Source organism: Panthera tigris, chromosome D3 (genome assembly GCF_018350195.1).
Source record: "Panthera tigris isolate Pti1 chromosome D3, P.tigris_Pti1_mat1.1, whole genome shotgun sequence".
NCBI classification, from domain to species: domain Eukaryota; kingdom Metazoa; phylum Chordata; class Mammalia; order Carnivora; family Felidae; genus Panthera; species Panthera tigris.
This window is the reverse complement of record NC_056671.1, coordinates 7,514,724-7,542,701: the sequence shown is the minus strand read 5'-3', so window position 1 is coordinate 7,542,701 and position 27,978 is coordinate 7,514,724. Positions and strand designations below refer to the sequence as shown.

General features: G+C 57.6%; 1 protein-coding gene and 1 long non-coding RNA gene across 4 annotated transcripts; one reads left to right on the top strand and one right to left on the bottom strand.

Annotated features, from left to right (window-relative positions):
• Positions 1-1,277: 1,277 nt before the first annotated feature.
• Positions 1,278-26,351, top strand: SETD1B (SET domain containing 1B, histone lysine methyltransferase). 3 transcript variants are annotated; one of them, XM_042961871.1, is made up of 17 exons: positions 1,278-1,353; positions 1,862-2,049; positions 2,299-2,397; positions 3,035-3,305; positions 5,394-5,506; positions 6,401-7,639; positions 11,149-11,976; positions 12,362-12,623; positions 12,702-13,072; positions 13,166-13,271; positions 14,072-14,575; positions 15,933-17,192; positions 18,060-18,226; positions 20,512-20,643; positions 20,729-20,848; positions 20,927-21,064; positions 23,638-26,351. In XM_042961871.1, exons 2-17 carry the CDS (start codon positions 1,876-1,878, stop codon positions 23,809-23,811), a joined length of 5,958 nt encoding a protein of 1,985 aa, XP_042817805.1. In that variant the 5' UTR covers positions 1,278-1,353; positions 1,862-1,875; the 3' UTR covers positions 23,812-26,351. The 3 variants fall into 3 exon arrangements, with proteins under 3 accessions (XP_042817805.1, XP_042817806.1, XP_042817804.1); XM_042961872.1 differs by lacking the exon at positions 1,278-1,353 and adding an exon at positions 1,554-1,681; XM_042961870.1 differs by lacking the exon at positions 1,278-1,353 and adding an exon at positions 1,554-1,747.
• On the bottom strand, positions 19,276-20,737 carry LOC122232495. The gene is made up of 3 exons (XR_006209819.1): positions 20,510-20,737; positions 20,196-20,315; positions 19,276-19,710 (listed from the first exon to the last, which is right to left on the bottom strand). It is a non-coding gene; the product is annotated as an uncharacterized LOC122232495 (long non-coding RNA).
• Positions 26,352-27,978: the final 1,627 nt, after the last annotated feature.

Here is a 27,978-nt window from a genome sequence, read left to right as displayed (position 1 = left end):
CCTCTCCTTGGTGTCTGATGAACGATGTTTTGAGATCAGCGTCTAATAACTCAAGCCCTATAGAAGCCGCGCGCTGATTGGCTGCCGCGCCCTGCCGCCCTGCTCCAGCCAATTACCTACCCACGGCCAAATTACAAACCCCGAAAAGAGCCCCAATATGAAATACACCACCACGAAGCCCCAGAAAGGCGGCTCCTTCGCCTCGGCCGCCCGAGAGGACAGGCAGAGGGGGCTGCAAATGCGTCCTCGCGAAGCCCGGGAGCCTCGGAGTTGAACTCACAAAATGGAAGCCGCGCGCTGATTGGGCGCCGCCACTCCCGGACCTTTAATAAAGAAAGGGGAAGGAAAAGATAAATGCAAAAAAAGGGGGACTCTCTCCTCCGTCGGTGGCTGGAGGAGGAAGGGGGGGTGGTGGAGAGAGAAGCATGTGTTTAGGACAATTACAGGGCGCTCCTCTCCAAAAATAAAAACAGAGCAAAAAGCTTCTATCACCCAGGTCCAGGCGAGGGCTACATCCTCCCAGGAATGTGAATGCTAATTTGGTTAAAATCCTGGTTTCCCCTCCCTAGCTCAGCACCACGGGGGAGGGGGTCTCGGGGCAGAAGGAGGAAGCCGGAGCGGAGATACCTCGATTGCAACTCGTCTCGAGTCGTCTTGCCTCCCCCCACGGTTCCCAGCATCTAAACACACAATCGTACACACACACCCCTCAAAAAAACCCAGCCCTTTCCCCCAGCCCCCACGAGCCCACCTCCGGTCTTGGCAGTTTGGAAACAGTTTTGGAGGCCCCAGGCGCACGCCGCGGCCGCCGCGGCTCGGAGGGTAGCCCCAGCCGCGGGAGGTAGAGCCCGGGGAGACCCCCCCCTCCCCCGCCAGCCAAGCCCCCCACCTAAGTCCCAGCAGAATAAATAAATTAAAAGGCCTTCCCCCGGGGAGGGGGGAGGCAGTGTGGGAGCGCGCGAGTGAGGGGTGGGGGGCCGCTGGGGCCCGGGGCTTTGGCGGCGCAGCTGCCGCCGCCGGGAGAGTGCCTGGGGAAGCGGCGAGGAAGGAGAGGGGAGGAGGAAGAGGAGGAGGAGGAGGAAGAGGAGGAGGGTGAGCGCTCGGGTCGGGCTCCTTAGCGGTGTATTGTGGGATGTGCGGCTACTGGGAGCCGAGCCTCCGCCGCCAGCCGCCTCCCGGGCAGCAGCAGCAGCAGCAGCAGCAGCGGCGGCGGCGGCAGCAGCTCCGGGCCCGGCAGCCGCGGCGGCGGCGCCCCCCCCTCCCGGCCCCCCGTCCGGCCGCCCCGGCCTCGGCTCCCGCGGGGGACACCATGTACTGGCTGGCGGCGCAGGGAGGCCGGCGCCCGGCGGGGATGTAAGCGCGGCTCGGGGAGGGAGAGGCCGCGGTCGGCAGCCGGGCGGCCCGAGCCCCCGGCCCCGGCCCCGGCCCGGGCTCCGGCCGAGCGGGCGGGCGGGCGGGCGGGCGGCGCCAGGCCTGCCGCGAGCCCAGCGCGCGAGCCGGGCCGAGCGAGCGAGCGAGCGCCACGCCGGGCGGCCGGGAGGCAGGACGGGCACCATGGGCCGGAGCCCGCGTCCTCCGGACGCCCCGGGCCCCGCCAGCACGCACCGGGGGCCCCCGGGAGCCCCTCGCTGCCGCCCCGAGACGGTGGCCGAGCGGGCGGGCGCCTAATTCTCCCGGAAGGGTTATTCTCTCGCTCTATTCTTATTTTGGGGGGAGCCAGCGAGACAGCTCCTTTTGGGGCGCGCTGGTAAGGTGGGAGGGGGTGGGGGCTGGACGATTTGATTCTTTCGCGTGTGTGTAGAAGCGGCGGCCGCCGCCGCCGCCGCCGCGGCGGAGACGACAACAACTTGCTCGTTTTCAGGTTGGGTTAACGGCATGGAGAACAGTCACCCCCCCCACCACCACCACCAGCAGCCCCCGCCGCAGCCCGGCCCTTCGGGCGAGAGGAGGAACCACCATTGGAGAAGTTACAAGTTGATGATTGACCCAGCTCTGAAAAAGGGGCATCATAAACTGTACCGCTACGATGGGCAGCATTTCAGCCTGGCGGTGAGTAGCCGGCGCGCCTCCCCGCCGCCCCCACCCACCACCAGCCGTGCCCGGGGCGGAGGGAAAGGGGTCCGAGCTGCCCAGGGACCCCCCCTTCCGACCACCGGGCCAACTGTCAGCCGGGTCCCCAGTCCTGGAGTTTGACAAGTGCCTGGAGAAGGGGGGGGGGGGCGTCTGCCTCTGCCCCTGGGGAGTGGGACCAGCCCTCCCATTCCGCCCCGCCCCCCCCCCCCCCATTCCTCCCCACAGATGTCCAGCAACCGCCCGGTGGAAATTGTCGAAGATCCCCGGGTCGTTGGGATCTGGACCAAAAACAAGGAGCTGGAGTTGTCGGTGCCCAAATTCAAGGTAGGACCCCTCCCCGCCCCCCCCCCCCCCGACCCCACGGTGTCTCCCCGCCTCCCCAGTCCCCGAGTTCGAAAATAACGCCAGTTCTGCCGGAGCCTAGGCTGGTTCTGAGTTCCCGCCGTCCATGGCCAGGGAAGTTTTGGCGGGGAGGGGGAGATGGCAGCGAGAGGGGTGTCCTCTCTCAGCTACTGTAAACAGAATAACATTCAGTGAAACTGTAATCAAGGATCTGATACAGTGTCCTGCCGGCCCAGCTGGGGGCTCCGGGTCCCCACCTGGCTCCTGCTAGCCCCCGCGGCTTGGCCTAGGGACCCACCCCCCTTCTCAGTCTTGTGGCTTAAGAGGGGACAACTTCATAGACCAAGGGTTCGCCCCTGACCCGGCTGCAGGGAGAGGAGGCCAGAATGGGGGGGTGGGGAAAGAGAAACTGTTTCTTTTTCCCCTTTCCTTTCGAACCCAGAGGACTTCCACGTTCCAAACGATTTAATCCTCCGCTTCCCGGGCCCGCCCGCGTGCATTTTTTTTTTTTAATTATTTTTTAACCTTCATTGTTTTCATCGGGCACGCGAGTGGGGAATGTTGTGTTTCCCTTCGGTTTCAATGTTCTCCAAACTCCCTTCCCCCTCGTCCCTGCCAGATCGATGAGTTCTACGTGGGCCCGGTGCCTCCGAAGCAGGTGACATTTGCCAAGCTGAATGATAACATCCGAGAAAACTTCCTGAGGGACATGTGCAAGAAGTATGGGGAGGTGGAGGAGGTGGAGATTTTGTACAACCCTAAGACCAAGAAGCACTTGGGCATTGCCAAGGTGGTCTTTGCCACGGTCAGGGGAGCCAAAGAGGCGGTTCAGCACCTGCATAGCACTTCGGTCATGGGCAATATCATCCACGTGGAGCTGGACACTAAAGGTGAGTGGAGACCCACTTGGGACAAACTGCGATGGAGGGGCAGTGAGACCTGTCACTACGACTCCTTTCCCTCCCAGAGCCCCTCTTGCAGTGTTAGGGACCCCCCCCCCCAGCAGCCCTTTTTTTTTTTTTTTTTTTTTTTTTTTTTGCCCCCTCCTGAGGATAGAGTCACATGGAGCTAAATGTGTTGTCTGTTGCTAGGAGACAGGCTATAATTTACCCAATGTGCTGTCCTTGGCTACTGCATGTACCCCTAGGGACCACCCAGAGGCTTCCCACCACTGACACCCCTGCGGGCCCTTCCTGGAGCCCTAGTGGCCTGGGTTTAGGCAGTCTCCAGTGTTGCCATCTGTGTTAGGGGAAGAGGCAGGGTTTGTTTATTTGTGGGAGCTGAGAGGGAGCCACTAGAATGCCTTTAAATACATATAGAGTAGGTCCTTCAACTAAAAAGGGAATCCTCCAAGGATCCAGGGTCCCCCCCCCTCCCCCATGCTGCCCCTTCCTTCTGGAGTGGGAACCAATCTGGGCTCAGAGTGTGGTTTCATTGATAATGTTCTGATAGAGCTGGGCGGGCTGCTGTGGGTGCTCAAGGGTTGACACTGTGCCTTCCCTCCTCTCTCTTAAAGAGACAGCAGCACCTCCCATGCGCCGGGAATCCCGCTATGTGCTCACTCTGAGCTCACTGCTGGCAGAGTGGGGCTGGGGAAGTCACCCTTCCTTCCTTCCATTCCTGGGAGGCTTCTTCTCGACCGGATGGAGGGGCTTGCAAGACTCTAGGGCATCCCCCAAAGTTTGCCTGTGGCCTCTCTAGGGAAGTTCCCGCCCATATGAAAGAAGGTGCTGGGTGCCCCAGGACCAACCTGCCCTGTGACTGGGCAGGCACTGTTGGGTCCGGTGCTTCTTGAGGTTTTCTGGGAGACACTGTCTGGGAAGGCTTAGGTGGCCAGCTTCCAGGAGTTTTGTGAGCATGGTGTTTAGAGGCAAATGGCACACCAAACCCAAACAGGAAAATCTAAACCTTTCTTGTGCTTTCAACGATGAATACATATTGACTAGGTCTCTAAGACCTTGCTGGGGGCTGTGGAGGGATGCTGGAACTGGGTGGTGGGCACCGTTATCCCACAAACTCTTGCCAAGCCCATATCTAGTTCTGAGTTTCCTCAGGGCACAAGCCTGGGTTCCTGTCTCTGTCAGGGGAGTACAGACCCTTCAAACTCTACACATCCCTTGTGTGGCTGCAGTCTCATTTCTCCCTGAGAACTGAATGTGGAACCTTCTTCCCTGTCACATGCCCATTTTAAGGAGCAGCCAGCTCTTCCCAAAATTTCATTTCTGAAAAAAAGGAAGAAAAAAAAAAAAAAGTGGGAGGCCCTCAGAGACTGCCAACTAACTTTGTATTTCAAGAAAGAGACCAGCAAAGTGTAAAGTGTAGCTCAAGGAATGTGCCTCCTTTGCATATGTAAGCAGCTGCCTCAGAGGGCTCTATAAATATCAATAATCTGGGGCCCCAGGGTCTATAGAGGCCTCTCTCTGCTGATGGGGGAGGGTTACCAGACAGGGCCCAGTGGGACCAGCCCGGCAGAGCTGGGGAGGCCTGGTCAGCCAGGTCAGCGGGGGAGGCCCATGGAGGTCACAGTAACGTGGTACTAGACTGTGTTTTACAAACTCTGCTGGTCACCTGGCCTCAGATAGTTAACAATAAAGTGAACTGTCACCTCTGTGTCACTGGGTCTCTCCACCTGCTGCAGGCTCTGGCTGTTAAGTGGGAAAACCTGACTCTTTTTTCAGGTGCTATGGCTCAAGTGACAGGGAGAGGCTCTGTGTTGGGGGTGGTGTTGCTGTTTTGGGGGAGTCCCGGCCCCACAGAGGATTAAATTCTGAATCTTAGGGTCAGAAAAATCACACAGGTGAGCAGCTTGGTTGAACAGATCGGACTCCTCAGTGAGGTACAGAGAGGTGGTTCCCCGGTCAGGGTCACAAAGCTTCTCAGGCTTGGGGTCTCAGGCGCCAGGGCCCCATAAGCCAACCTGTGGGGTCTGCCCCATCCTGGAGCCTCCCTCAATCCTCCCTCCCTTGCCCTTCCCACAGGGGAAACCCGCATGCGGTTCTACGAACTGTTGGTCACGGGCCGATACACACCCCAGACCCTCCCAGTGGGTGAGCTGGACGCTGTCTCTCCAATCGTGAATGAGACCCTGCAGGTGGGTTTATTACCATCCAGTACCCTCCCCCCCACATACTCACACTCATCACCGGCCTCTGATGGGCCCTTCGCCCCCATTCACCATCTCTAGCGTCGGACGCCCGAGCCTAGGAGGCAGAGGAGCCTGGCCTTGTCCAGCCTGGGATTCCCACAGACCCACAGCCTACTTAGGGCTTCGTGTTAATGCTGAAACATTGCTGTGTCTGATGTCCTGGGCACTGCTCTAGCCCTGCCCCCAGAAAGCAGACCTCAGTGGTCCCCATTCCCAGAGCGAGACTGACGTGACTCCTTACCCAACCACTGCCTCCTACCTAGGCCACCCTCACACAGGGAGATTCTCAATCCAGCCCTTCCCTGGCATCAACTCACCTACCCTCGGGAGTAGCTTTTCCACAACGCAGCCTTCACCGACTTGCTGGTCGGCTAGGTTATTCGTTAGGCACTTTTACCATGTCACACGACTTAACTCCTAAAACATTGGGAGACCAGAGGGAACAGGACCCTTGGCCACCCCCTCACTCCCCAAACTATAGTTCTCCCTGCTGGAAGATCCTTGATTTCTGACAGTCTGAGACGGGAAGGAAATCCCAGTTTAAATCAAGACGTCAGGATCTTCTCTTCTCTCTGCTTTAAGGATTAGAAAAAACCCTCAAGGTTCTTTGGGGATAGCTGGCTATCCTATGATTAGAGAAAAGTTAGGACAATCCAGAAGCTCCTCTTCGATCTCCTACCCCTCCCCCCCCCCCCCCCCCCCCGCTTCTTCCACCATGCAGCAGTTTTAGAGTGGCCAGCTTGGCTCTGAGATCCCCGGAGTGTAGAGGGAAAACAGCCCCCATCCATTGCGTGCAGCCCCCTCCAGCAACCTCACTTGTCTCTCCCTCTCTCTCTCTAGCTGTCAGATGCTCTGAAGCGCCTCAAGGACGGTAGTCTGTCTGCAGGCTGTGGCTCCGGCTCCTCCTCGGTCACCCCCAATAGTGGTGGGACACCCTTCTCCCAGGACACGGCGTACTCCAGCAGCCGCCTGGACACCCCCAACTCCTACGGACAGGGCACACCGCTCACGCCACGTCTGGGCACCCCCTTCTCGCAGGACTCCAGCTACTCCAGCCGCCAGCCCACACCCTCCTACCTCTTCAGCCAGGACCCCACGGTGACCTTCAAAGCCCGGCGCCACGAAAGCAAGTTCACAGACGCCTACAACCGCCGCCACGAGCATCATTATGTCCACAACTCCTGTGCGGTCACCGCAGTGGCCGGGGCCCCAGCTGCCTTCAGGGGCTCCGTGGACCTCCCGTTTGGGGCAGTCAGCAGCAGTGGGGGCAGCAGTGGCCCTCCATTCAAGGCCCAACCACAGGATTCGGCCACGTTCGCCCACACTCCACCGCCTGCCCAAGCAACCCCCGCTCCTGGAGTCACGTTCAAGTCGGCTTTCTCTCCGTATCAGACCCCTGTGCCCCCTTTTCCCCCACCCCCTGAGGAGCCCACCACCGCAACCACCTTTGGGGCCCGTGAGAGTGGGGAATTCCGGAGAGCACCTGTGCCCCCACCCCTGCCACCCACCGAACCCCCGACCAAGGAGAAGCCAGGCACACCGCCCGGCCCACCGCCCCCTGATGCCAACAGCATGGAGCTGGGTGGCCGGCCGACCTTTGGCTGGAGCCCTGAGCCTTGTGACAGTCCAGGCACACCTACGCTGGAGTCCTCACCTGCGGGGCTGGAGAAGCCCCACGACAGCCTGGACTCACGCATAGAGATGCTGCTGAAGGAACAGCGCACCAAGCTGCCCTTCCTTCGAGAGCAGGACTCGGATACGGAGCTGCAGATGGAGGGCAGCCCCATCTCCTCCTCCTCCTCCCAGCTCTCCCCACTGGCCCCCTTTGGCACCAACTCCCAGCCAGGCTTTCGAGGCCCCACGCCACCCTCCTCACGCCCCTCCAGCACCGGCCTGGAGGATATCAGCCCCACGCCGCTACCCGACTCAGACGAGGATGATGAGCTTGACCTGGGCGTGGGGCCCCGCCCCCCTCCGGAGCCAGGCCCCCCGGACCCTTCTGGTCTTCTGGGCCAGACAACTGAGGTAGCCTTGGACCTGGCTGGAGACAGGACCCCAACCTCAGAGAAGATGGATGAGGTACCACCATGTCTGTCCACCTCTGTCTTGGATTGGTTTTGTCTATCTTGTGTCTCCCTTTCCTCCTTTGAAACGTTATCCCCTCAGGACAATTAGCTAAAACACAGAAGTAACAGGGTTAGGGCAGCTAAAATAACCGGTCAAATACAGAGAATAAAAAGCGAACGCAAAAAGCACCAGGAGCTGTGACTGAGCAGCTGCTTTGGCTCTGAGCAACCTAGCAGCCATAGAGAGAAGGGAAACATGACCTAGTTCTTTTGCTCTCCTGTTAGGTATGGGAAGTTAAGACTTTTCCTAGGGATCAATTCTGACTTGAGCTTCTTTGGTAGGAGTTTGCCGAGACCCCAGATAGTATGGACTATGGTAATGGTTCTGGATCCCCTTGTCTGTTGGGTCGCCTGAGGGTGATCAGGGCTGATCCTGACACTCAGGCATATTTGGGGGGAGGGATTAGCCAGAGCATTCTGCTAGGCTAGGCCGGATGGGAGCTCTGGAGCACTGTCTCCTAGAACCTGGTGCCCTCTGAAGAGAGGAAGCCATGGTGGGCAGGGAGGGCATTGAATTTTCCCTTAGCTTTTCCTCTGTTTCCAGGAGTCGGGACTTAAGGGTTAGCCTAGGGGGAAGGCCACAGCCAGAAACAGGCAAAACTGACCATTCTCCAGCCTCTCCTCAGCCATAGATCTTTATCTGGGGTCTTATTACCCAAATCTCCAGCCTCTGGGTTGGGGTGGGGGCTGCTGTGTGCTACAGTCCCTTGGAGGGATGGATTAGGTCATCTTCCTTGGCCCTGCTCCTCCCCACTCCTGGTCCAGGCACCTGTCCTGGTCCTCCTGAAGACCTGTGTTGGAACCTGCGCGCCCAGCGGGCATGAGCAGCCAGGGGCTTAGACAGAGCTCTGTGCCCTTGTGGGCGGCAGGAGGGAGGGTCCCCCCTTCCCAGGCCCTTTGATTAGGCAGGTTTGGCTGCCTCGGGGAGGAACAGAGAGGAACTTGGCCTGCCCTGGAGGGGACTGCAGGTGGCCGGGGCTCCAGGGGGCCTCCAGGCAGTTCTGGGGAAGTGGTTTCTGGTGCCAAGGGGTCCGGGCAGGAGGAGTTGACAGGTGTGCAGAGGTGGGGGGCTGGCAGCCCTGCCATCTTCTCTTCCCTTCCTCTCTGCTGCCTGGGCTTGGGGGATGTTTACCATGCTGACAGAATGGTCCGGGACTGGGAATCCCAGGGTAGACGGAGGGACTGGGCTCTCCCACCATGTCACTGTAGGGAAGCGGGAGACTGAAGCCGAAGAGAGATGGGGTCGGGATGCCCCTAGATCTTAGCGGTAGGAAGACCAAAGTACAGAGAACCTCCAGGCTGGCCCTCGGGAGCCCCCTGCCGGCAGCCTGGAGAGCAGCACCCGGACTCCTCCAGACTGAACCTGGAGGGAGTCCCAGCTAGGTCAGGCTGAAGACTCCGGAGACAGAGCAGGGGCACCACTGAGGGAGATTCCCTTTCTTCACAGAGGCTGGTGGTTAAAAGTTCAGGCTCCAGTCCGTGAGCCTGGAAACCCAGCTCTGTCGCTTACTGGTTATGTGACCTTGGGTAAGGCACTTTCCTTCTCTGAGTCTCAGTTTCATCGCCTGTGAAATGGGACGGTGAAAGTACCTGCCTCACACGGTCTTCGGCTTAACTGAGGGGCCCGCAAGGGAAGCTCCCGGCACCGCGCGAGGGCTGGTGCTGAGCCGTGTGCGCTCGGCTAGTTCCCGCTGGTTCTCACCCCCACCCCCGGGCGCCGGAGGGGCGGAGGGAGGGGCAGGGCCGAGGGCTGGAGCGCAGGATCCCGGGTCTCCTTGTGATTGGCTGGCCGCGATGCCGGGTTAACCCTCTATGTGCTGCGCTCGCCTCGCTGGGCGCTGTCCGGGACTGATCTCCTGGGCGCTGTCCCGGAGTATCGGGCTGAGCCTGCCAGTCCCTCCTGCTGCATGTGCGTGCGGACCTTTAGAGAGAGAGAGAGAGAGAGAGAGAGAGAGTGTGTGTGTGTGTGTGTGTGTAGTGGGGGTCTAGCAAAATCCTGAGCTTCCTACTGCTGCTGAAAGTTTAGTATTCCCCTTCTCCCCGCGGGCGCTCCCCCCCATTTCCCTTTGAGGACTCCCTCACCTGAAGATCTGACCTCTGACCTTACAGCCTGTACAGACAGCACCCCCTCAGCCTTCAAATGCATTCCCTGTCTGTGGCAGCCTACAAACGCTCTTGTCACCTTACCGAGATCTTCTAGGGCAGGGCCTGAGCCACCTTCTCACCTCTTGTCCGGACACAAAAGCCTGGGGGTGACGTAACTCTCCTCTCCCCACCCCTGCTCTGCCTTCTCACTCCAACCCTACCAGGTACACCCCAATGCCTCCTTCCAGTTCCAGGCCTGTGTCCCAATGTAAAGGGGCCCTTGCCCATTTCGGAGCTGGGGTCATCCTTGGCTTCCCCACTGTTTGCCTGGTACAGTGAGTGTTCCTGGATTCCATTCGGCAGGCATCCTGAGCTTGAGTCCCAGCCTTATTTCTGACCGGCTGTGCCTCCTGGGCCAGTGGCTTTTGGCTCTGTTTCCTCACTTGTCAGAAGGGATTGGAGTAGAGCCCCACCTTGCAAGGCTACAGTGCTGATGTGAAACAAGGTGTTGTGCAGTTTCAAGACCAGATGAAAGATTAACTAAGGAAAATAAAAAGACCTACCTCCTATTTATGCAGCCTTAAAACTGCTAACTCTCCTTGCTCAAATGTCACCCTTGCCACCGGGCCCTCCTTGCAGCAGTGAGGACAGCAGGCTGACTGGGAGCCTAACTGGTTTGAATCCTGACTCCATCTCTTATTGGCTCTGTGGCCTTGGGCAAGTTACTTAAGCTTTCTGTGCTCCAATTTCCTTGGTAAAAGAACGGCCCTAGAAAGATACCGAGCACGTAGGAAGCACTATAGAAGTGTTAATTGTTAGTATTCTCCGATTACAAATTGAAATAGAATCTCTCAAGCTGACATGGAATCTGTTTCCCTCTTTACACCCTGTCCCCCTCCCCAGCTTTCTTTTCCTCCAAGGTGGGCTCTATATTTCTCCTCTTCATCCTGGTTTTCCTGTGTCTCTTCCCTCTAGAAACTTAGCTCCACAAGAGCAAGAATTGTGTCTGTCTTGTTCAATGCTGTGTCCCCAGCACCTAGGACAGTGCCTGGCACACAGCAGGTGCTAAGCAAGTGTTTACTGGATGAATGAATGAATGAATGAATGAATCCTCGTAAACCAACTGGCAGGTATTAAGATGCCCATAATGCAAATGGGGAAACTGAGGCTTAGCAAGGTTAAGTGACTCCCCAAAGCCACATGGTCCCAAAGCCACATGGTCCAGAAGGGAGGGGACTAGGACCCAAACTGCAGAATCCGTGTTTCTCATTAGTCTTGCAAAGGGCTTCTCGAGCTTTCTGGTGTTTGGAAGGGGCTCTAGGAGCCAGCTTGGCCTCCCAGGCGCAGCCTCACCACTCTCCCCGGCTCTCCCCACAGGGCCAGCAGTCCTCGGGCGAGGACATGGAAATCTCGGACGATGAGATGCCCTCAGCCCCCATCACCAGCGCCGACTGCCCCAAACCCATGGTGGTGACCCCAGGGGCGGCAGCTGTGGCAGCCCCCTCTGTGCTGGCTCCGACGCTGCCGCTGCCCCCACCCCCCGGCTTCCCGCCGCTGCCCCCACCCCCGCCGCCGCCCCCACCACAGCCAGGCTTCCCCATGCCCCCGCCTCTGCCGCCTCCCCCGCCCCCCCCGCCCCCCGCCCACCCAGCTGTGACGGTGCCCCCCCCACCCCTGCCAGCGCCCCCCCCTGGTGTCCCGCCCCCACCCATCCTACCACCGCTGCCGCCCTTCCCTCCGGGGCTGTTTCCCGTGATGCAGGTGGACATGAGCCACGTGCTGGGTGGCCAGTGGGGCGGCATGCCCATGTCCTTCCAGATGCAAACGCAGATGCTGAGCCGTCTGATGACTGGCCAGGGCGCCTGCCCCTACCCGCCCTTCATGGCCGCTGCTGCCGCAGCCGCCTCAGCCGGGCTGCAGTTTGTCAACCTGCCGCCCTACCGGGGCCCGTTCTCCCTGAGCAACAGCGGACCGGGCCGCGGGCAGCCCTGGCCACCGCTACCCAAGTTCGACCCGTCAGTGCCGCCACCAGGCTACGTGCCACGCCAGGAGGACCCACACAAGGCCACTGTGGATGGCGTCCTGCTGGTGGTGCTCAAAGAGCTGAAGGCCATCATGAAGCGTGACCTGAACCGCAAGATGGTGGAGGTGGTGGCTTTCCGCGCCTTTGACGAGTGGTGGGACAAGAAGGAGCGGATGGCCAAGGTAGGCAACGAGTGCGGGGTGTCCCCGGGCGGCCGGCAGGCACGCTCTCTTCCCCTGAGGGACACTGATCCCCATAACCCCCAAGTAGGAAAGCGTGAGTGTTACCTTCTAAAGCTTGTGTGTCCATGACGCGGACGTGTCCTTGCCGCATGTAGCCTGCTCTGCATGCGAGGAGGTTGAAGTTCAGTGAGACGGAGTTGGGCGCCGGGAATGTCTGGCAGGCACGAAGCCCAGCCGACTTGGTGGGAAGGAAGTGCCAGTTACCGTGTGGCTGTCGCTGTTGAGGGAAGGCAGGCTGCTTAGGGAGGGCCACCCACTGGGGAGGTGGGGGTCCACCGGCAGCACCGTAACCATGGTGACAGTCCCCTCCTCTCTCACACCCCAGGCCTCTCTGACCCCGGTGAAGTCAGGCGAGCACAAGGACGAGGACAGGCCAAAGCCCAAGGACCGCATCGCCTCGTGCCTGCTGGAGTCGTGGGGCAAGGGCGAGGGCCTGGGCTATGAGGGCCTCGGCCTGGGCATCGGGCTGCGCGGGGCCATCCGCCTGCCCTCCTTCAAGGTCAAGAGGAAGGAGCCGCCAGACACAGCCTCTTCTGGTGACCAGAAGCGCCTGCGGCCCTCAACCTCTGTGGACGAGGAAGATGAAGGTATGTGCGCCCCCTCACGTGGCGCTGGGCTCTCCCGTGTTTCCCCGGCCCAGTTCGGACACCCCTCTCTCCCCTCAGAGTCAGAGCGAGAACGGGACCGGGATATGGCGGACGCCCCTTGTGAGCTTGCCAAGCGGGACCCCAAGGGCGTGGGCGTGCGGCGCCGGCCAGCCCGGCCGCTGGAGCTGGACAGTGGCGGGGAGGAGGATGAGAAGGAGTCACTGTCGGTGTCCTCATCGTCATCGGCGTCCTCATCCTCGGGCTCCTCCACGACCTCACCCTCATCCTCGGCCTCTGACAAGGAGGAGCGGGAAAGCACTGAGGAGGAAGAGGAGGGGGAGGAGGAGGAGGAGGAGGAGGATGAAGAGGAGGAGGAGGAGGAGGAGGAGGAGGAGGAAGGCCCCAGGAGCCAGGTCTCCTCCTCCTCGACCTCATCCACATCAGATAAGGTACCTTCGGGTTGGGGAGGCCTGGGGTGCTGGGCCAGGTGAGGGGGGCCCTTCTGCTCAGCCTGACCTCCCCTCTCCCTCCCCCTCCCCCAGGATGATGACGCTGAAGACAGCGATGAGCAGGAGGAGTCTGAGAATGAGGACGAGGACATAGCCCTGTCAGAGGCGAGTGAGAAGGAAGAAGGGGACTCGGACGGAGGTGAGCGGTGTGGGCCCAGGCACCTGGTCTGCCCCAGGGCCCCTGTGCAGAGACCAGAGCCCGAGCAACTTTCAGCAGTACTTTTGGGGCAAGATTTCTTGTCTTTGAAACGTGAGCTCATTAAAACACGCACAGGACTCGCCCTACGATTCCATTTGTACGCAATGTCCAGAACAGGTCCCTCCACAGAGACAGAAAGTAAGCTAGTGGTTGCTTGGGTCTGGGGATGGGAGGCTGGAGGGGCGAGAGCTATAGGTGTTGGGTCTCTTCTTGAGCTCATGAGAGTGTTTTGGAACTAGAGATAGTTGTAATGTACTAAATACCACTGACTTACTCACTTTAAAATGGTTCGTTTTATGCTACGTGGATTTCACCTCCGTTTTTTTTTTTTTTATTATTTTTTTTTTAACGTTTATTTATTTTTGAGACAGAGAGAGACAGAGCATGAACGGGGGAGGGTCAGAGAGAGGGAGACACAGAATCTGAAACAGGCTCCAGGCTCTGAGCCGTCAGCACAGAGCCCGATGCGGGGCTCGAACTCACAGACTGTGAGATCATGACCTGAGCCGAGGTCGGATGCTTAACCGACTGAGCCACCCAGGCGCCCCTCACCTCCGTTTTTTTTAAATGCTGACTAGTTAACACACAGGCGCCCCCTCCCCCCCCCCCCCCGCCCCGAGATATCAGGGCCACGTTCAGCCTGGGTGCCATCAGTCTGAGATGTCTGGGGAAGCATCTAGCCGGAGCGCACAGCAGACGCTGAAGGGCTCATGCCTGTGTCCCCTGTGTCCCCTGCCCAGAGGAGACGGTGAGCATCGCCACGTCCAAGGCAGGAGCTGGGTCCTCCAGCGAGAGTTCTGAGTCTTCTGAGTTCGAATCAAGCTCCGAGTCCTCATCGTCATCCTCAGAGGATGAAGAGGAGCTGGTGGCAAGGGAGGAGGAGGAGGAGGAGGAAGAGGAGGAGCAGGAGGAGCAGGAGGAGGAGACCGCAGCAGCAGACGAGAGTATGGCTCCTGCTGCTCCCGATGAGGACTTTGAGGAGGATGTGGCCACGGGGGCTCCTGTGACAGAGTCCTCGGTCACGGAAGGGGAGGTGGACATCGAGGCTGAGGACGGAGCTCCCGAGGAGCGGACTTCCGTGCTGGAAGAGCCCCCCTTGCCTGTGTGTGTCGAAGAGCTCGCAGGCTGCAAGGAGCCCTCGGAGGAACCGGGCCTGAAGCAAGAAGGGGCCAGGTTGCTGTCTCCAGAGCCCCCTGCTGGAGAGACGGAGGCCCGGCCCCCCCCTTCCCCGGAGCCCGCCCCAGGTAACACCTGCAGCCCACAGCCCGTTCCCCCACCTCCCCACCTTCTCCCCTCCCCCCCCCCCACCCCGGTTGAGGTGGTGGGGATGGAGGCAGGATGTCCTCACCGGCAGAATGAGCCCAGGCTCCTTTGGGTAATTCGTGTAACCTTCCCAAGCTTCAGTTTCCCCATCTGTAATGTGGGATCAGTGGTATGTCCCCCATGAGGTCGTGCGGGAGGGCAGAGTGAGATGACATAATGTGCCAGCACGGAGCCTGGCACCCAGCCACGGCTTCAGATAGCTGCCTGAGAGAACCGCTCCTGTCACCGTTCCTCAGTGCCACATTTTCCCACCGTTTGCTCCTTGGACCATTAGTCCTATGAGATGCTCTCAGAAAGGTGTGGCAGGGGTGGGGAGCAGGTGTATATGGTCATTTTGGTGACAGGCAGGTGGGGGAGGCTTGGGGTGCTGGGCCAGGTGAGAAGGGCCATGGACACAGCATTCTCTGCCACCTTGGTGGAGCCGCAGAAAGCATATTAAAGGCTGTAACATACTGTCCAGTGGAACTTTCTGCAGTGATAGAAACGTTCTTTATCTGCTCTCTCCAATATCATAGCCGTTAAATACAATGTTGCTAAGAGCACTTGAAATGTGGCAAGTGCCTACGGCTGAGCTGAATTTGTAATGTTATTTAATTAACTTAAACTTATGTAGCCACCGTGTGGTCAGTTCAATCCTCGAAAACCTCCTTCGGGAAAGAAACCTATTATACTTTGTTTAATTCTGTATTGTTTGGCTACAGAACCTCAGGTCTTTGAATATTGCCATAGGTATGTATTAAGCCTATGTTGTGTCCCCAGTACTGTTTCAGGCACTGACAATACAACAGTGGCCAAACAGACAAAAGTATCTGCCTTCGTGGAGCTTACATTCGAAGACAGGGTGATAAATGACAGTAGATAAGCTAGAAAATATATCGTATGACGATGGAGATAAATGCTGGGAGAAAGGCACTGACAAGTCCTGCAGAAAAGGGACTTGTTGAATTTTATTCAATAGCAGAGACCATTTTCTGGATCCATGGGACGTTCCCTGTTCACAAGAACACCATTCTAAGGACGTAATGCCAAAGGCTAAGAACCGTATCTCCTACGTCTTTAGCTTATCAAGCACCCACTGTGTGCCAGACATTGGGCTGGGCACTAAGAAGCCTTGAGTGGTTTAGTTGTGGGGGGACGGTCCCCACACTCACAGAATGCCAGGGGGCCCAGAGGGGTGTGAGGTCGGGTATCAAGCACAGAGTAGGGCAGCATAAATAGGGCACCACGAGATGTTTGACTCCAGTAATAACGGTCCGGTTTCTGCCCACCTCTCTGCAGAGGATGACCTGGAAGTGGCGCCCGAGTCCCCTACGCTGCTCTCCTTACCACTGCAGCCGCCATTGCCACCCCCTCGACCACCCCGGCCGCCTAGCCCACCGCCAGAGCCCGAGACCCCAGAGCCCCCACACCCACCCGTCCCTCTGGAGCCGCCTCCCGAGGAGCAGCCCCCGCGTACTCCGGGTCTCTGTGGCAGCCTGGCCAAGTCACAGAGCACAGAGACGGTGCCGGCCACGCCAAGTGGGGAGCCCCCGCTGTCAGGGGGTAGCAGTGGCCTGTCACTGAGCTCCCCGCAGGTGCCCGGCAGCCCCTTCTCCTACCCATCCCAGTCCCCCAGCTTGAGCAGCGGGGGCCTCCCGAGGACACCCGGTCGGGACTTCACCTTCACGCCCACCTTCCCTGAGCCCGGCGGACCTCTGCTCCTGCCTGTCTGTCCCCTCCCAGCTGGCCGGCGCGATGAGCGGTCCGGCCCCCTGACCTCCCCGGTGCTCCTGGAGACGGGTCTGCCTCTCCCCCTGCCCCTGCCCCTGCCCCTGCCCCTGGCATTGCCCGTCCCTGTCCTGCGGGCCCAGACGCGGGCCCCCACCCAGCTGCCGCCCCTGCTGCCTGCGCCCCTGGCCCCCTGCCCACCCCCTATCAAGAGGAAGCCGGGCAGGCCCCGGCGATCCCCGCCGGCTGTGCTCTCCTTGGACGGGCCCTTGGTCCGGCCGCCAGGGGGGGCCACCCTCGGCAGAGACCTCCTGCTCCTGCCAGGCCAGCCACAGACCCCTGTCTTCCCCAGCACCCACGACCCCCGGGCCGTGACCCTGGACTTCCGGAACGCGGGGATCCCGGCCCCCCCTCCCCCTCTGCCCCCCCAGCCTCCTCCGCCCCCACCTCCACCCCCTGTTGAGCCTACCAAGCTGCCCTTTAAGGAGCTAGAGAACCAGTGGCCCTCCGAGGCCATCCCTCCAGGCCCCCGTGGGCGCGATGAGGTCACCGAGGAGTTCATGGACCTGGCCAAGGTTCGGGGGCCCTGGCGCCGGCCGCCTAAAAAACGCCACGAGGACCTGGTGGCCTCAGCCTCGCCCGAGCTCTCACCGCCGCAGCCCCTCTTCCGGCCCCGGTCGGAGTTTGAGGAGATGACCATCCTGTACGACATCTGGAACGGTGGCATCGACGAGGAGGACATCCGCTTCCTGTGTGTCACTTACGAGCGGCTGCTGCAGCAGGACAATGGCATGGACTGGCTCAACGACACACTCTGGGTCTACCATCCCTATATCCTAGACGACGCGGTGGGGTCCTTGCCCGCCTCTCTGGGCCCCGTCTCCCACGACACCCACGACGGCAGTCGCCCGACTCCCCGCCACCTACTGAGTGGCGTCTGCTGGCACCGTGCCAGGCTCCATGTGGAGTCCTCACTGGCACCTTTAAAACACCTTTTCTGTGCCAGGCCCGTCTCACCCCCAGAGTTAGCGGGTCTCGGGGCCAGACGTAGCGGCGGGATCGCACCACGTCAGAGCAGCAGAGGCTGACGGAGGGCCAACTCCTCCTGGCCCCCCCATCACCTAATTTGATCTTCCCAACAGGTCAGTGAGGTGGGAGCTATTATTCCCATTTCACTTATATGGAAACCAAGGCTCAGAGAGGTTAAGCGACCTGCCCAAAGTCACACAGCTATGACGTAGCAGAGCTGGGATTTGAACCCAGGCAACTCTGGTTCCAGAGTCTGGGCTCTTAACCATGATGCTAATCCTGATAGTTGTGTTACCAGCACAGACAGAACTATCAAGTTGGAGCTGTCTTTATACCCCTTATACCAAACTAGTTTACTGAGCACTTCCTCTGTTCCGGGAAGTCTGCCAAGCACCTGAACGTGTATAATCATTCAGAGAAGCCTTGTTATTGCCCCAGTGCGCAGGTGGGAAACCGAGGCAGGAAGCAGATAAGAAATACACCCAGGACCGTGCAGTCAGGTACCCCTGACAAGAGTTCTGACCCTCAGTGGAGGTGGTGGAGGTGTGGGGGGTGGAACCTCCTGGAAATTAGCCTGAGGGTAGAGAGGCCAGGCCCGGTGGGGCTGTCTCTGGAAGGACTGGGAGGGGCTTTTCAAGAATGTCCATGTGGCCCTTGACCCACACCCACCCACCAGCCTCTCTTCAGCTAAGAAAAAGAAACGGGACGATGGCATCCGTGAGCACGTGACGGGCTGTGCCCGCAGCGAGGGTTTCTACACCATCGACAAGAAGGACAAGCTCAGATACCTCAACAGCAGCCGCGCCAGCACCGATGAGCCCCCGACAGACACCCAGGTACTGCCCTCAGGTGCCTGGACACTGGAGCCTCTCAGGCTGCCGTGGGTGGGGACCTTCTGGAGGGGGGCGTACCAGGCGGCATGAGGGGTTGTGGGGTCAGAGGGGCTGGCACAGGGGGCGTGGGGCGTTAGGCGTTAATTCACCCGGGTACCCTGGTTGGAAAGGTGAGGCGAGGCTGGGAAGTGGGAGCCTCTGAGATTTTCATCAGGGATGTGAGCAGAGTGGAGTTGTGTTTCCAGAAGTTTCCTTCTCTCCTCTTTAAATTCAGCAAACGTCTCCTGAGCGCCTGCTGTGTTCCAGGCACTGTTCTGGGTCTACAGCAGTAAACAAAACAAAATCCTTTCCCTCACAGAACTTCCATTTTAGCGGGGAGGTGGGAAATGATCAAGCGAACAAATAAACATAGAATTCCAGGTGGGGAAAACAGGAGAGGAGGTTAGGGACTGGGGAGTCAGAGGGGTCACAGAAGGTGACAGTTGAGCCAGACCTGAATGAAGTGAAGAAATGAGCCACGTGAATAGCTGGGAGAGACCACAGAGAAGTAGAAAAAGGCTTCAAGAAAAAGTTCAAACAGGAGGGGAGCCTGGCTGGCTCAAGTCAGTAGAGCGTGCAGTTCTTGATCTCGGGGTTTTGAGTTCAAGCCCCATGTTAGGTGTAGAGCCTACTTTATTAAAAAAATAATAATAAATGAAGGTTAGGGGCCTGGATGGCTCACTCAGTCGGTTAGGCGTCCGACTTCGGCTCAGGTCATGATCTCCTGGCTCGTGGGTCTGAGTCCCGCATCAGGCTCTGTGTTGATAGCTCGGAGCCTGGAGCCTGCTTCGGATTCTGGGTCTCCCTCTTTCTCTGCCCCTCCCCTGCTCATGCTCTGTCTGTCTCTCTCTCTCAAAAATAAATAAACATTAAAAAAAAAAAAACACGTTCTTTTAAAGTTAAAACAGGAGGGGGGATGGGGTGCCTGCATGGCTTAGTTGAACATCTGACTCTTGGTCTCAGCTCAGGTCTTGATCTCCGGGTCATGACTTCAAGCCCTGCATTGGGCTCCATGCTGGGCATGAAGCCTACTTCAAAACAAAACAAGACAGGAGAGGGGGTCACTAAGTCTGGAAGTCATGCTTTTCAAGAATGACTCGAAGTCATGCACAGAGTGAACAGGATGTGCAAAGGCCCTGAGGTGGGGGTGGGGGGTGCGGATCTCAGTGGCGTGAGAAAGGAAAGGAAAGACTAGCTGAGACCAGAGACAGAACAACAAGTCCTCAGGGCCCTGGAGGCTGTGGTGATGAGGTTAGATTTGTATTCTGTGTGTGACAGCCACATGAGGGCTTCCAGAGAGAGGGTGAGGGTGACGTGGCTCGGCCCACGATTTTCAAAGCTTACGCTGGCTGCCGTGTGGAGAGTTGACCCCAAGGGTCCACAGGGGAGACCGTGCACAGCTGCTACATTTCCCAGTCCAGACATTTGGGTAGGTTCAACTTGATTTGCTGTGAGAAAAAAGTGGATGTTTTTGAAAGAATAGCAGGAACAGTGGGATATCGGGAAGCCAAAAGGACAGCACTGGGGGCTGGATTGGCCGGAGGAGACCAAGGACCTGGCTGGGATGCAGCTGGGTCTGGCTTGGGGAACCAGGGAGCTGGATGCCAAGCTCTGAGGTGGGAAGCTTGCGTTTTGGGGTTTGTGGAACATCCAGGGAGTGAGGTCTTTTAGGCAGTTCGATATACGGGTGCAGTAGAGAACTTGGAGCAGGGGAGAGACTTCCAGTCATCGGGATGGAAATGTTCATGGGAGGTCACGGCAAGGAAGAGCTCACCCAGGGAGAGGGCGTGAGGGCAGGAGGGCAGAGGACGAGGGTGGCCGAGGGAAGGAAGAGAAGGAAGGGTGCCAAGGAAAGAGCCATGATCTCGAAAGCCTGGGGAGGTCGGAGGGCCCGTGGTGAGAGCCACGGGGGACAGGGTGGAGGGACACGCACCATCTTGTCTCCCGGAAGTGGAGTTCTTTCCAAGTCTTCTAGCTGGGACAGGAAAGACGGCAAGTGTGAAGGAAAAGTTGTGTTGTTCTCTGACCGGAGGCCGTTGAGGACGTTCACATTCTGGCAGGAAGGACCAGGGAAGAGGAGAGGGGACAAGTAGGGATGGGACAGGCACGGCCAAGCCCAGAGCAAGGAGGCTGAGAAGGTGGGACGACAGGAACCCGGGGCTTAGGGTGTGATAGGGACCCCGGTCCCGGTGCCACGGTGAGCAGGGCGGTCCCACCCCTCCTGATCCGTCCCCCCGTCCCCCTCACAGGGCATGAGCATCCCGGCACAGCCACACGCCTCCACTCGGGCCGGCTCGGAGCGGCGTTCTGAACAGCGCCGCCTCCTGTCCTCCTTCACTGGCAGCTGTGACAGTGACCTGCTCAAGTTCAACCAGCTCAAGGTGAGGCCGGGCCCCACCCAGGGCCGCCGGGTGGCAGCGGGGCTGCGGCCAGGCCTTTCACCTCTCAGCCCCTTCCCTCCCCCAGTTCCGGAAGAAGAAGCTCAAATTCTGCAAGAGCCACATTCACGACTGGGGCCTGTTCGCCATGGAGCCCATCGCGGCCGACGAGATGGTCATTGAGTACGTGGGCCAGAACATCCGCCAGGTAGGCACCGCCCGGCAGGCTGGGAGCAGGGGTGGGAGCGGGCCGGGCCAGCCCCGACTGAGGCCTGCTCCCGGCCAGGTGATCGCGGACATGCGGGAAAAGCGTTATGAGGACGAGGGCATCGGCAGCAGCTACATGTTCCGGGTGGACCACGACACCATCATCGACGCCACCAAGTGCGGCAACTTCGCGCGCTTCATCAACCACAGCTGCAACGTGAGTGCCTGTCCGGGGGCCGCTGCTGCCCCTGCCGCTGTGCCCAAAGGACCCAGAAGCTTCTGGCACGGAACCGGCATGGCCTCCGTCCCAAGCTCTGGTTGCCCGAGGGTGATGGAGGCAGGGTGGGGGGGAGGCCTCGTTCATACACCGCGTTTTGCTCCCTTGAGCTTCAGTTTTCCCTTCCGCAAAACGGCGTGACGAGACTCGAGGTGCTCTGAAAGTAGTCCCCCTCCGTTCACTCCGGAAGTAGTCCTCTCAGTTCACTCCGGAAGTAATCCGCTCAGTTCACTCCGGAAGTCGTCCCCTCAGTTCACTCCGGAAGTAGTCCGCTCAGTTCACGTTTACCCGGTTCCTCCTCCGTGCTGGCCTTTTGCTGTGCCGCCGGCGGTCAGGCTCGGCCCTCCGAGGCCTCCGGTCCCGGGGCGGTGCTGTCCAGCGGAACTCTGTGAGCGGCACAGCATCCGTAGTGGCCACTGTTGTGGTACCGGCTGCCCATGGGGTTGAGCACTTAAAATGTGGCCCCTGCCACTGAGGAACTGACTTTTGGTTTTTGGGTTTTTTTAAACTTATTTTTTAATGTTTGTTTATTTTTGAGAGAGACAGAGACAGAGTGCGAGCAGGGGAGGGGCAGAGAAAGAGAGGGAGACACAGAATCGGAAGCAGGCTCCAGGCTCTGAGCTGTCAGCACTGAGCTCCACGCAGGGCCCGAACCCGTGGACTAGGAGATCATGGCCTGAGCTGAAGTCAGACGCTCAACCGACTGAGCCACCCAGGCGCCCCCTGAGGAACTGAGTTTTTAATTTAATTGAGTTTAATTTTAACTTAGTCTCACGTGGCTAGTGGTGACAGTGGTGGATGGCACTGGTCCAGGGGGCAGTGAGTGTTGACAACAAGGGGGGTTCTCACGCCGAAGATAGGCACAGGGAGCTTCAAACAGGGGACAGGCTAGTTCCAGAGCAGATATGCCCAACTCTTGTTTCGAGTCATGACCTTGCTACTTAGCAAGTGACTGTAGGCTAGTTAGTTAACGTCTCAGTGCCTCGGTTTCCTGATCTGTAAAACAGGGATGGTAATGGTCCCTCCTTGTAGGTTGTCGGGAGAACCAATGAATTCTCTCTCTCTTTTTTTAAATGTTCATCTATTTTTGAGAGAGAGAGAGAGAGAGAGAGAGAGACAGAGCTCGAGCAAGGGAGGGAGGGCAGAGAGGAAGAGGGAGACACAGAAACCGAAACAGGTGCCAGGCTCTGCGCTGTCAGCACAGATCCCAGTGCGGGGCTTGAACTCACAAACCGTGAGATCATGACCTGAGCCGAAGTCGGACGCTTAACTGACTGAGCCACCCAGGCGCCCCAATGAGTTCCCTTTGACACAGCGGACACAGCTAGCTCTCACGACTGTGACTGGAGCAACACTGGGGCCAGTAGGGACTTCCTCTTGCCTCCCTGTGGCACCTGAGGGTTAGGAGGGGATCACCCAGGTGGCAGTGAGTGGGGCAAGTGTTCCGTTCAATGAGGCCCTGAAGGGACAGCAAAGCGGACAGTAGGGATGGAGTAGGGATTGAGAGGGCGGGTAAGAGAATGAGGTTGGCAGGCTTGGGGTGGCCAGATCACTCAGCCTTGCAGGCCGAGCTGAGAAGTTTCTCTAAAAGCCAAGCAAGCGGGCCACTGTCAGGTTTCGAGCCATGAGACCACTGGGTCTGCTCTTCCTTTGGGAAGATTTCCCTGGCTGCTGGGTCAGGAGTAGATTATCTCAGAGGACAGCGAGGTAGCGGGCGCTGCTGAGGTCCAGCCGAGTGATGAGAGAGACCTGGCTGGGGCTGCGGCAGTGGAGGTGAAGGGCAGTAGACAGAATCAGTAGGTCCTTTGGAGGGAGAACCCTCTGGGCACAGCAGTGGGCCAGAGCCGGCCTCGGTGTAAGAAGGAGGTGTGGGAGACAGCTGCTTGGGGGCCTGGGCGCCCTACAGTTGAGGTTTGAGCTTACTGAGTCAAAAACGTCTCCAGGAGCTGCCGAAGGCAGATAGCAAGCAGACACTTGGATTTCTGGGTCTGGAGCAGGGTCCAGCAATCCTTTTCTTTAAAAGGCCTGATAGTAAATATTTTTGGCTTCGTGGCCCAGACAATCTCTTAGCAACTCCTTAACTGCCATTGTAACAAAAGCAGCCTGTAGACAGTGTGTAAATGAATGGGTGTGGCTGTGTGCCAGGAAAACTCGACTTGCAGTAACAGGCAGCTGCCGGCCGGGGTTGGCTGACCCCTTCTCTGGAGCTCAGAAGTGAGGCCTGAGCTAGAAATACAAAAACTTGGAAGTCGCCTGTAGTGTAAATGGAAATCGCAGCCCTGGAGAATAATTTAGTATCATCACCATTGTCATCATTCTTATTTATTATCAGAGGCAAGGGTCCCTGTCACCCAGACAGGGGAGCCGGGGGCCTGGAGCAGGTGGCCAGTGGAAATGGGGGGCGAGAAGCAAGTCAGTCAGGCTTTGAGCATGGAGCGTGGTCGGGTTTGGGGGGCCCGGGTCGGGTGCCTGGTGGGTCATCGGCTCACCCTCCCCTCCCGCCTCACCCACAGCCCAACTGCTATGCCAAGGTGATCACGGTGGAGTCGCAGAAGAAGATCGTCATCTACTCAAAGCAGCACATCAACGTCAATGAGGAGATCACCTACGACTACAAGTTCCCCATCGAGGACGTCAAGATCCCCTGCCTGTGCGGCTCCGAGAACTGCCGGGGGACCCTCAACTAGGCCCCGCACCGGCGCCCCGCAGAAGGCCGCCCGTGCTGCCCTGGGGCTCCCGCGCGTGGAGCCCCCGGCCCCCGGGGCCCAGCCCCACCTCCCACCCCCATTTCAGGTGCTGTCCCCTACCCAGCGGCCATGTCAGGGCCTGGCGCCCCCAACACTACCCCCGGAACCCAGCGCAGCTCCAGCCCCTCAGTGGGAAAGGGCTTCTGTGTCTCTCGGCCCATGTCTCTTTGGTTTTTTTAAAATGCTCCCTTCAGGATTTTTGTTCAACTCCAGCGTAAACTTCTCTCTGTCCGTGTCTCTCGCTCTCCGTCTCTGTCTCTGTCCTTCTCTTTCCCGGTCAGCCTCTGTCCACGAATGCTGCTATGTTGTTTTGTCTTCTCTTTACTCTCTTCCTCGTCGTAAGAAAAGACATTTTAACCGTTGAAATGTGAAGGCAGAATCAGAGAGCGGGGACCCCCGGCGGGGGCTGCAGAGGCCTCGGTATGGTGGCGTGTCGGCCCGCGTCCCGGAACCCCCGGGCCAGGGCGCTGGGCCAGGTGCTGCAGAGAGGAGGGGGGTCAGCCCCAGGCTGTGACCTCAGAACACTACGCAAGGCCCCCTCTCTGCTGGCAGCGACTCAGTGAGGAGAAGACACCCCCCCTTCTGTTCCTTCCCCAGCAGCCTGGGGGCGCCATTTCCCCTAGCAGACCCTGGTGGAGCCAAGCTGGTCCCAGGCAGGAATTTCCCCTCTGGGCTCTCCCTGCCACCCCACACCCTGCCACCCCCAGAATCTTGGGTTCAATGTTTACTTTCTCATTCGAATGCCAGCAATGAGGGAGCCTCCCGGAGGCCCCAGTGTGGGCGTGGGGGCACTGGGAAGGGTCCTGTCTACTCTCTCCTGCTCTCACCTCCCCCCAGGGCAGGAGGAGGGCCTCCCAGGGCAGGCGGGTCCCCTAGTCCCGCCACTTCGGGTCTCTGACCAGATGCGTGTGGCATATTTTTTTTTTTTTTTTTTTTGGTCTATAAGCTTCACCCGCTTGCCCCTGGCCCATACCCGAACTCACCCTGCCAGCAGCCCCCTCATCCCAAGGAGGCAAGAGCGTATTTATTTTCAGAGTGAGATTATTCTCCCAGAGAAAGGAAAATCTTGGAGAAGATTTTTAAAGCTCAGATCTAAGTCTGACAGTTTTTTGTTTTTTATTTTTTAACTCCTTTTACCCTCTTCCCCATCATCCTCTTCAGGGTTTATTTCCATAGATTTTTTTTTTTCTTGTGCGTGTATAAAATCAAAACGAAGGGAAGAAATAGGTTTTTGAAGTTCAGAACCAACTTCTGTATATAGGCTGCCATAAAGGACTTTTTCTCGGGAACATTGTTTCTTGTAGAAACATGTGGGGAGACTTTTTTGCTCATTTCTTTGTATTTCCAAAAATCTCTCTCTCTCTCTCTCTCTCTCTCTCTCTCTCTCTCTCTCTCTCTCTCTCTCTTTCACACACACACACACACACACACACACACACACAAAAGCAAGTCCCTCGCACCCCAGAAAGCAGAGCAGGCATGTAAATAATTTCTGGAAAGTGACTGTTGTGACCAGGAGTCCTCACCAAGACGGGAGAGCTCCCAGCGGGGAAGCCCCCACCCTGCGGATGGATGCAGGCCCGGAGCCTCTGGTATCTCAGCTTGTGTCAAGCTTGTTATCATGTAAATTCTGTACAAAGAATTGTTATTTCTCTCTCTCTCTCTCTCTCTTTTTTTTTGTCGTTGGTGGTTTTGTTGTGTTCTTTTTTTTTTTTTTTTTTTTTTAATTTCTTTACCCCATGCCCTCTCTGTTTGAGATTGTGCCCACCAGTTTCAAGGTCGAGGTCGATGAAATCGGGGGCATTAAGACACAGAGGAGGGACCTGGGCACAGCGGTGACCTTCTCTTCCGTTTGCGGTTTTCTGCCTAATTGTGCAACTGAGGAAATATTTATTTTTCACATGAGGAAATGTGTAGTTTGTAGAGATGGTTGATTTAAGTTGCTTGTGCGGCCCCCAAGGGGCTGCCTTCATTCTCTCCCTTCTTCCCATAGAAGTGGAGGGGGATGTGAGGAAACCAGGCTTGGGGGCCACCCTCGTCCCTCACCCTGGCCTCACCTTGGCCAATGGGCCAGGGGCTGCACCCTCACCGGTACCCGGGAACCCCCCGCCCCACCCCAAAAATGGTTGGCCATATCCAGAAACGTGGCTCGTTTTTCTTTCGATGCCTTCATTTTCATTGAACAAATCTTTGCTTTTGAAAAGTTGGGGGTTCCTACTTTTTTTTTTCTTTTTTTTTCTTGTCCCTCCCTCTCTGCCTCTCTCCTCCTGCAAAGAAGAGAACCCATAAGTTTTAGGGATGTTTGTGCATATAGACTCTGTCATCCGTACGTAACTTGTTTTGAAGAGAAGTGTTTCCGTTGTGGGTGTGTCTTGTTGTAAATATTTGTTCATATTTTTGTGAATTCAATACTATGTACCATTGTATTATAGTAACTTTTATAAAGCAAACCATAAATATACTGACTTTTCTTACAGATACGCCGTCTCTCTTGCTCTCCTCTCTCCCTCTGCTCTCCTCCTTCCTTTCTGATTAGGTACACCCTGCTCACACAGAGGTGGGCTGGCTGGGCTCTTGAGGTACAAGGAGCTAAGTGTGGTGTGGTCCAGTCGGACCAGTGGTTCTTAAACTCCAAGTCTGATAGGTGGATTCTGTGAACTGGGCCAAGTTATAGTCAGACCGGAACTTTTAATGCTTTGTCGGTTTGTTTGTTTTTCAGATTATTTATTTATTTTGAGAGAGAAAGCATGAGCCAGGGAGGAGCAGAAAGAGGGAGAGAGAGAATCCCAAGTAGGCTCCGCACTGTCAGTGCAGAGCCCAATGCGGGGCTTGAACTCACGAACCTTGGGATCATGACCTGAGTCGAAATCAAGTCAGACGCTTGGCCAACTGAGTCACCCAGGCGCCCCAAGTTGTTTTGTGTGTGTGTGTGTGTGTGAGTGTGTGTGCGCGCGCGCGTGCGTGCGTGTGTGTTTGCTTTTTGTTTTTGTTTTGCCTTCAGGTTTTGTTTCTAGAACTTTAAAAATCTTAGGTATCTGACGCTGCTAGAGGTTTGCAATTAGGAAACAAGCTCAAATATCCTATTGCCATCACTGGAAAAAATTGGAAAACTGGTAGGTATCTCAAAAATGTGGAATACTCCCTTTAAGGAGATAGCCCTCTAGTTTGCATTTGAGGGGAAAGGAACTAATAAAATAGTCACAAGCTGAGCAGCATGAAGTGTAGCCAGTGTTATGGTATCCCAGATCTTCTGTGCCCCGTGGGTCTCAACCCTGCCTGATCCAGTGGTGGGGTAGCCCAGGGGCCCGTGGAGAGTTTGTTAGACGATATCCACTCACCTGGGAGAAGGACGGACGCAAAACCTCAACAGTAAGCAGCACGACTGAAAAAATGCCATACCTCACTCCTTACTAGAGAAATGCAAACTATACCACGAAATGGTCAATGTTGGCGAGGCCGGGGCAGGGGGCACTCGTGCACCATTAGTGTAAGCTTAAATTGCCGCAAACTTTAGGAGGAAAAATCGGATACAACCAGCTTCAAAGTGCACATAAACCTGCACAAATGTTCCACTGTCTGCAATTGCGCCTGAAAGCCACAAGCAGACAACAATATGTACAAGGATGTTCTTTGCAGCCTCACTCGTGAGCAGAAGAAACGAAGGCGGGGGAGGGGTCCTCGGCGGCGGGCTGTTTTTCGGAAATGTACATCCGGACAGGTGAGCACCACTGAAGGTGGACTGGGGGGTGGGGGAGGGGATGGAAAAGGCCGAGGGCGGAACTGAGCCAGGAAAGGAAAAGAGCACCTGCTGGCCATTCTTCTGTTCATTCACCGGCATCACTGAGCGCCTACTATGTGTCAGACAGTCCTCTAAGTGCTGGGGGTATAGGAGCGAAGAAAACACATTCCCTGTCTTTATGTGATTGTGTTCTTGTGAGTGATCCAAGCAGACATAAAGAATAAATGCTGTGGTGGTGTCTGGGTGGCTCAGTTAAGTGTCCAACTCTTGATTTCGGCTCAGATCACGATCTCGCAGTTTGTGAGTTCGAGCCCCACATTGGGTTCCACGCCGAGAGTGCAGAGCCTGCTTGGGATTCTCTCTCCCTG

What these genes read in the sequence shown, in the direction of transcription:
- SETD1B (XM_042961871.1), top strand. Translation starts at nt 1,876, where the DNA reads ATGGAGAACAGTCACCCCCCCCACCACCACCACCAGCAGCCCCCGCCG. An exon ending in GGCAGCATTTCAGCCTGGCG is followed by an intron (nt 2,050 to 2,298) that starts GTGAGTAGCCGG and finishes TCCTCCCCACAG; the next exon opens with ATGTCCAGCAACCGCCCGGT. An exon ending in TGGGCCAGAACATCCGCCAG is followed by an intron (nt 20,849 to 20,926) that starts GTAGGCACCGCC and finishes GCTCCCGGCCAG; the next exon opens with GTGATCGCGGACATGCGGGA.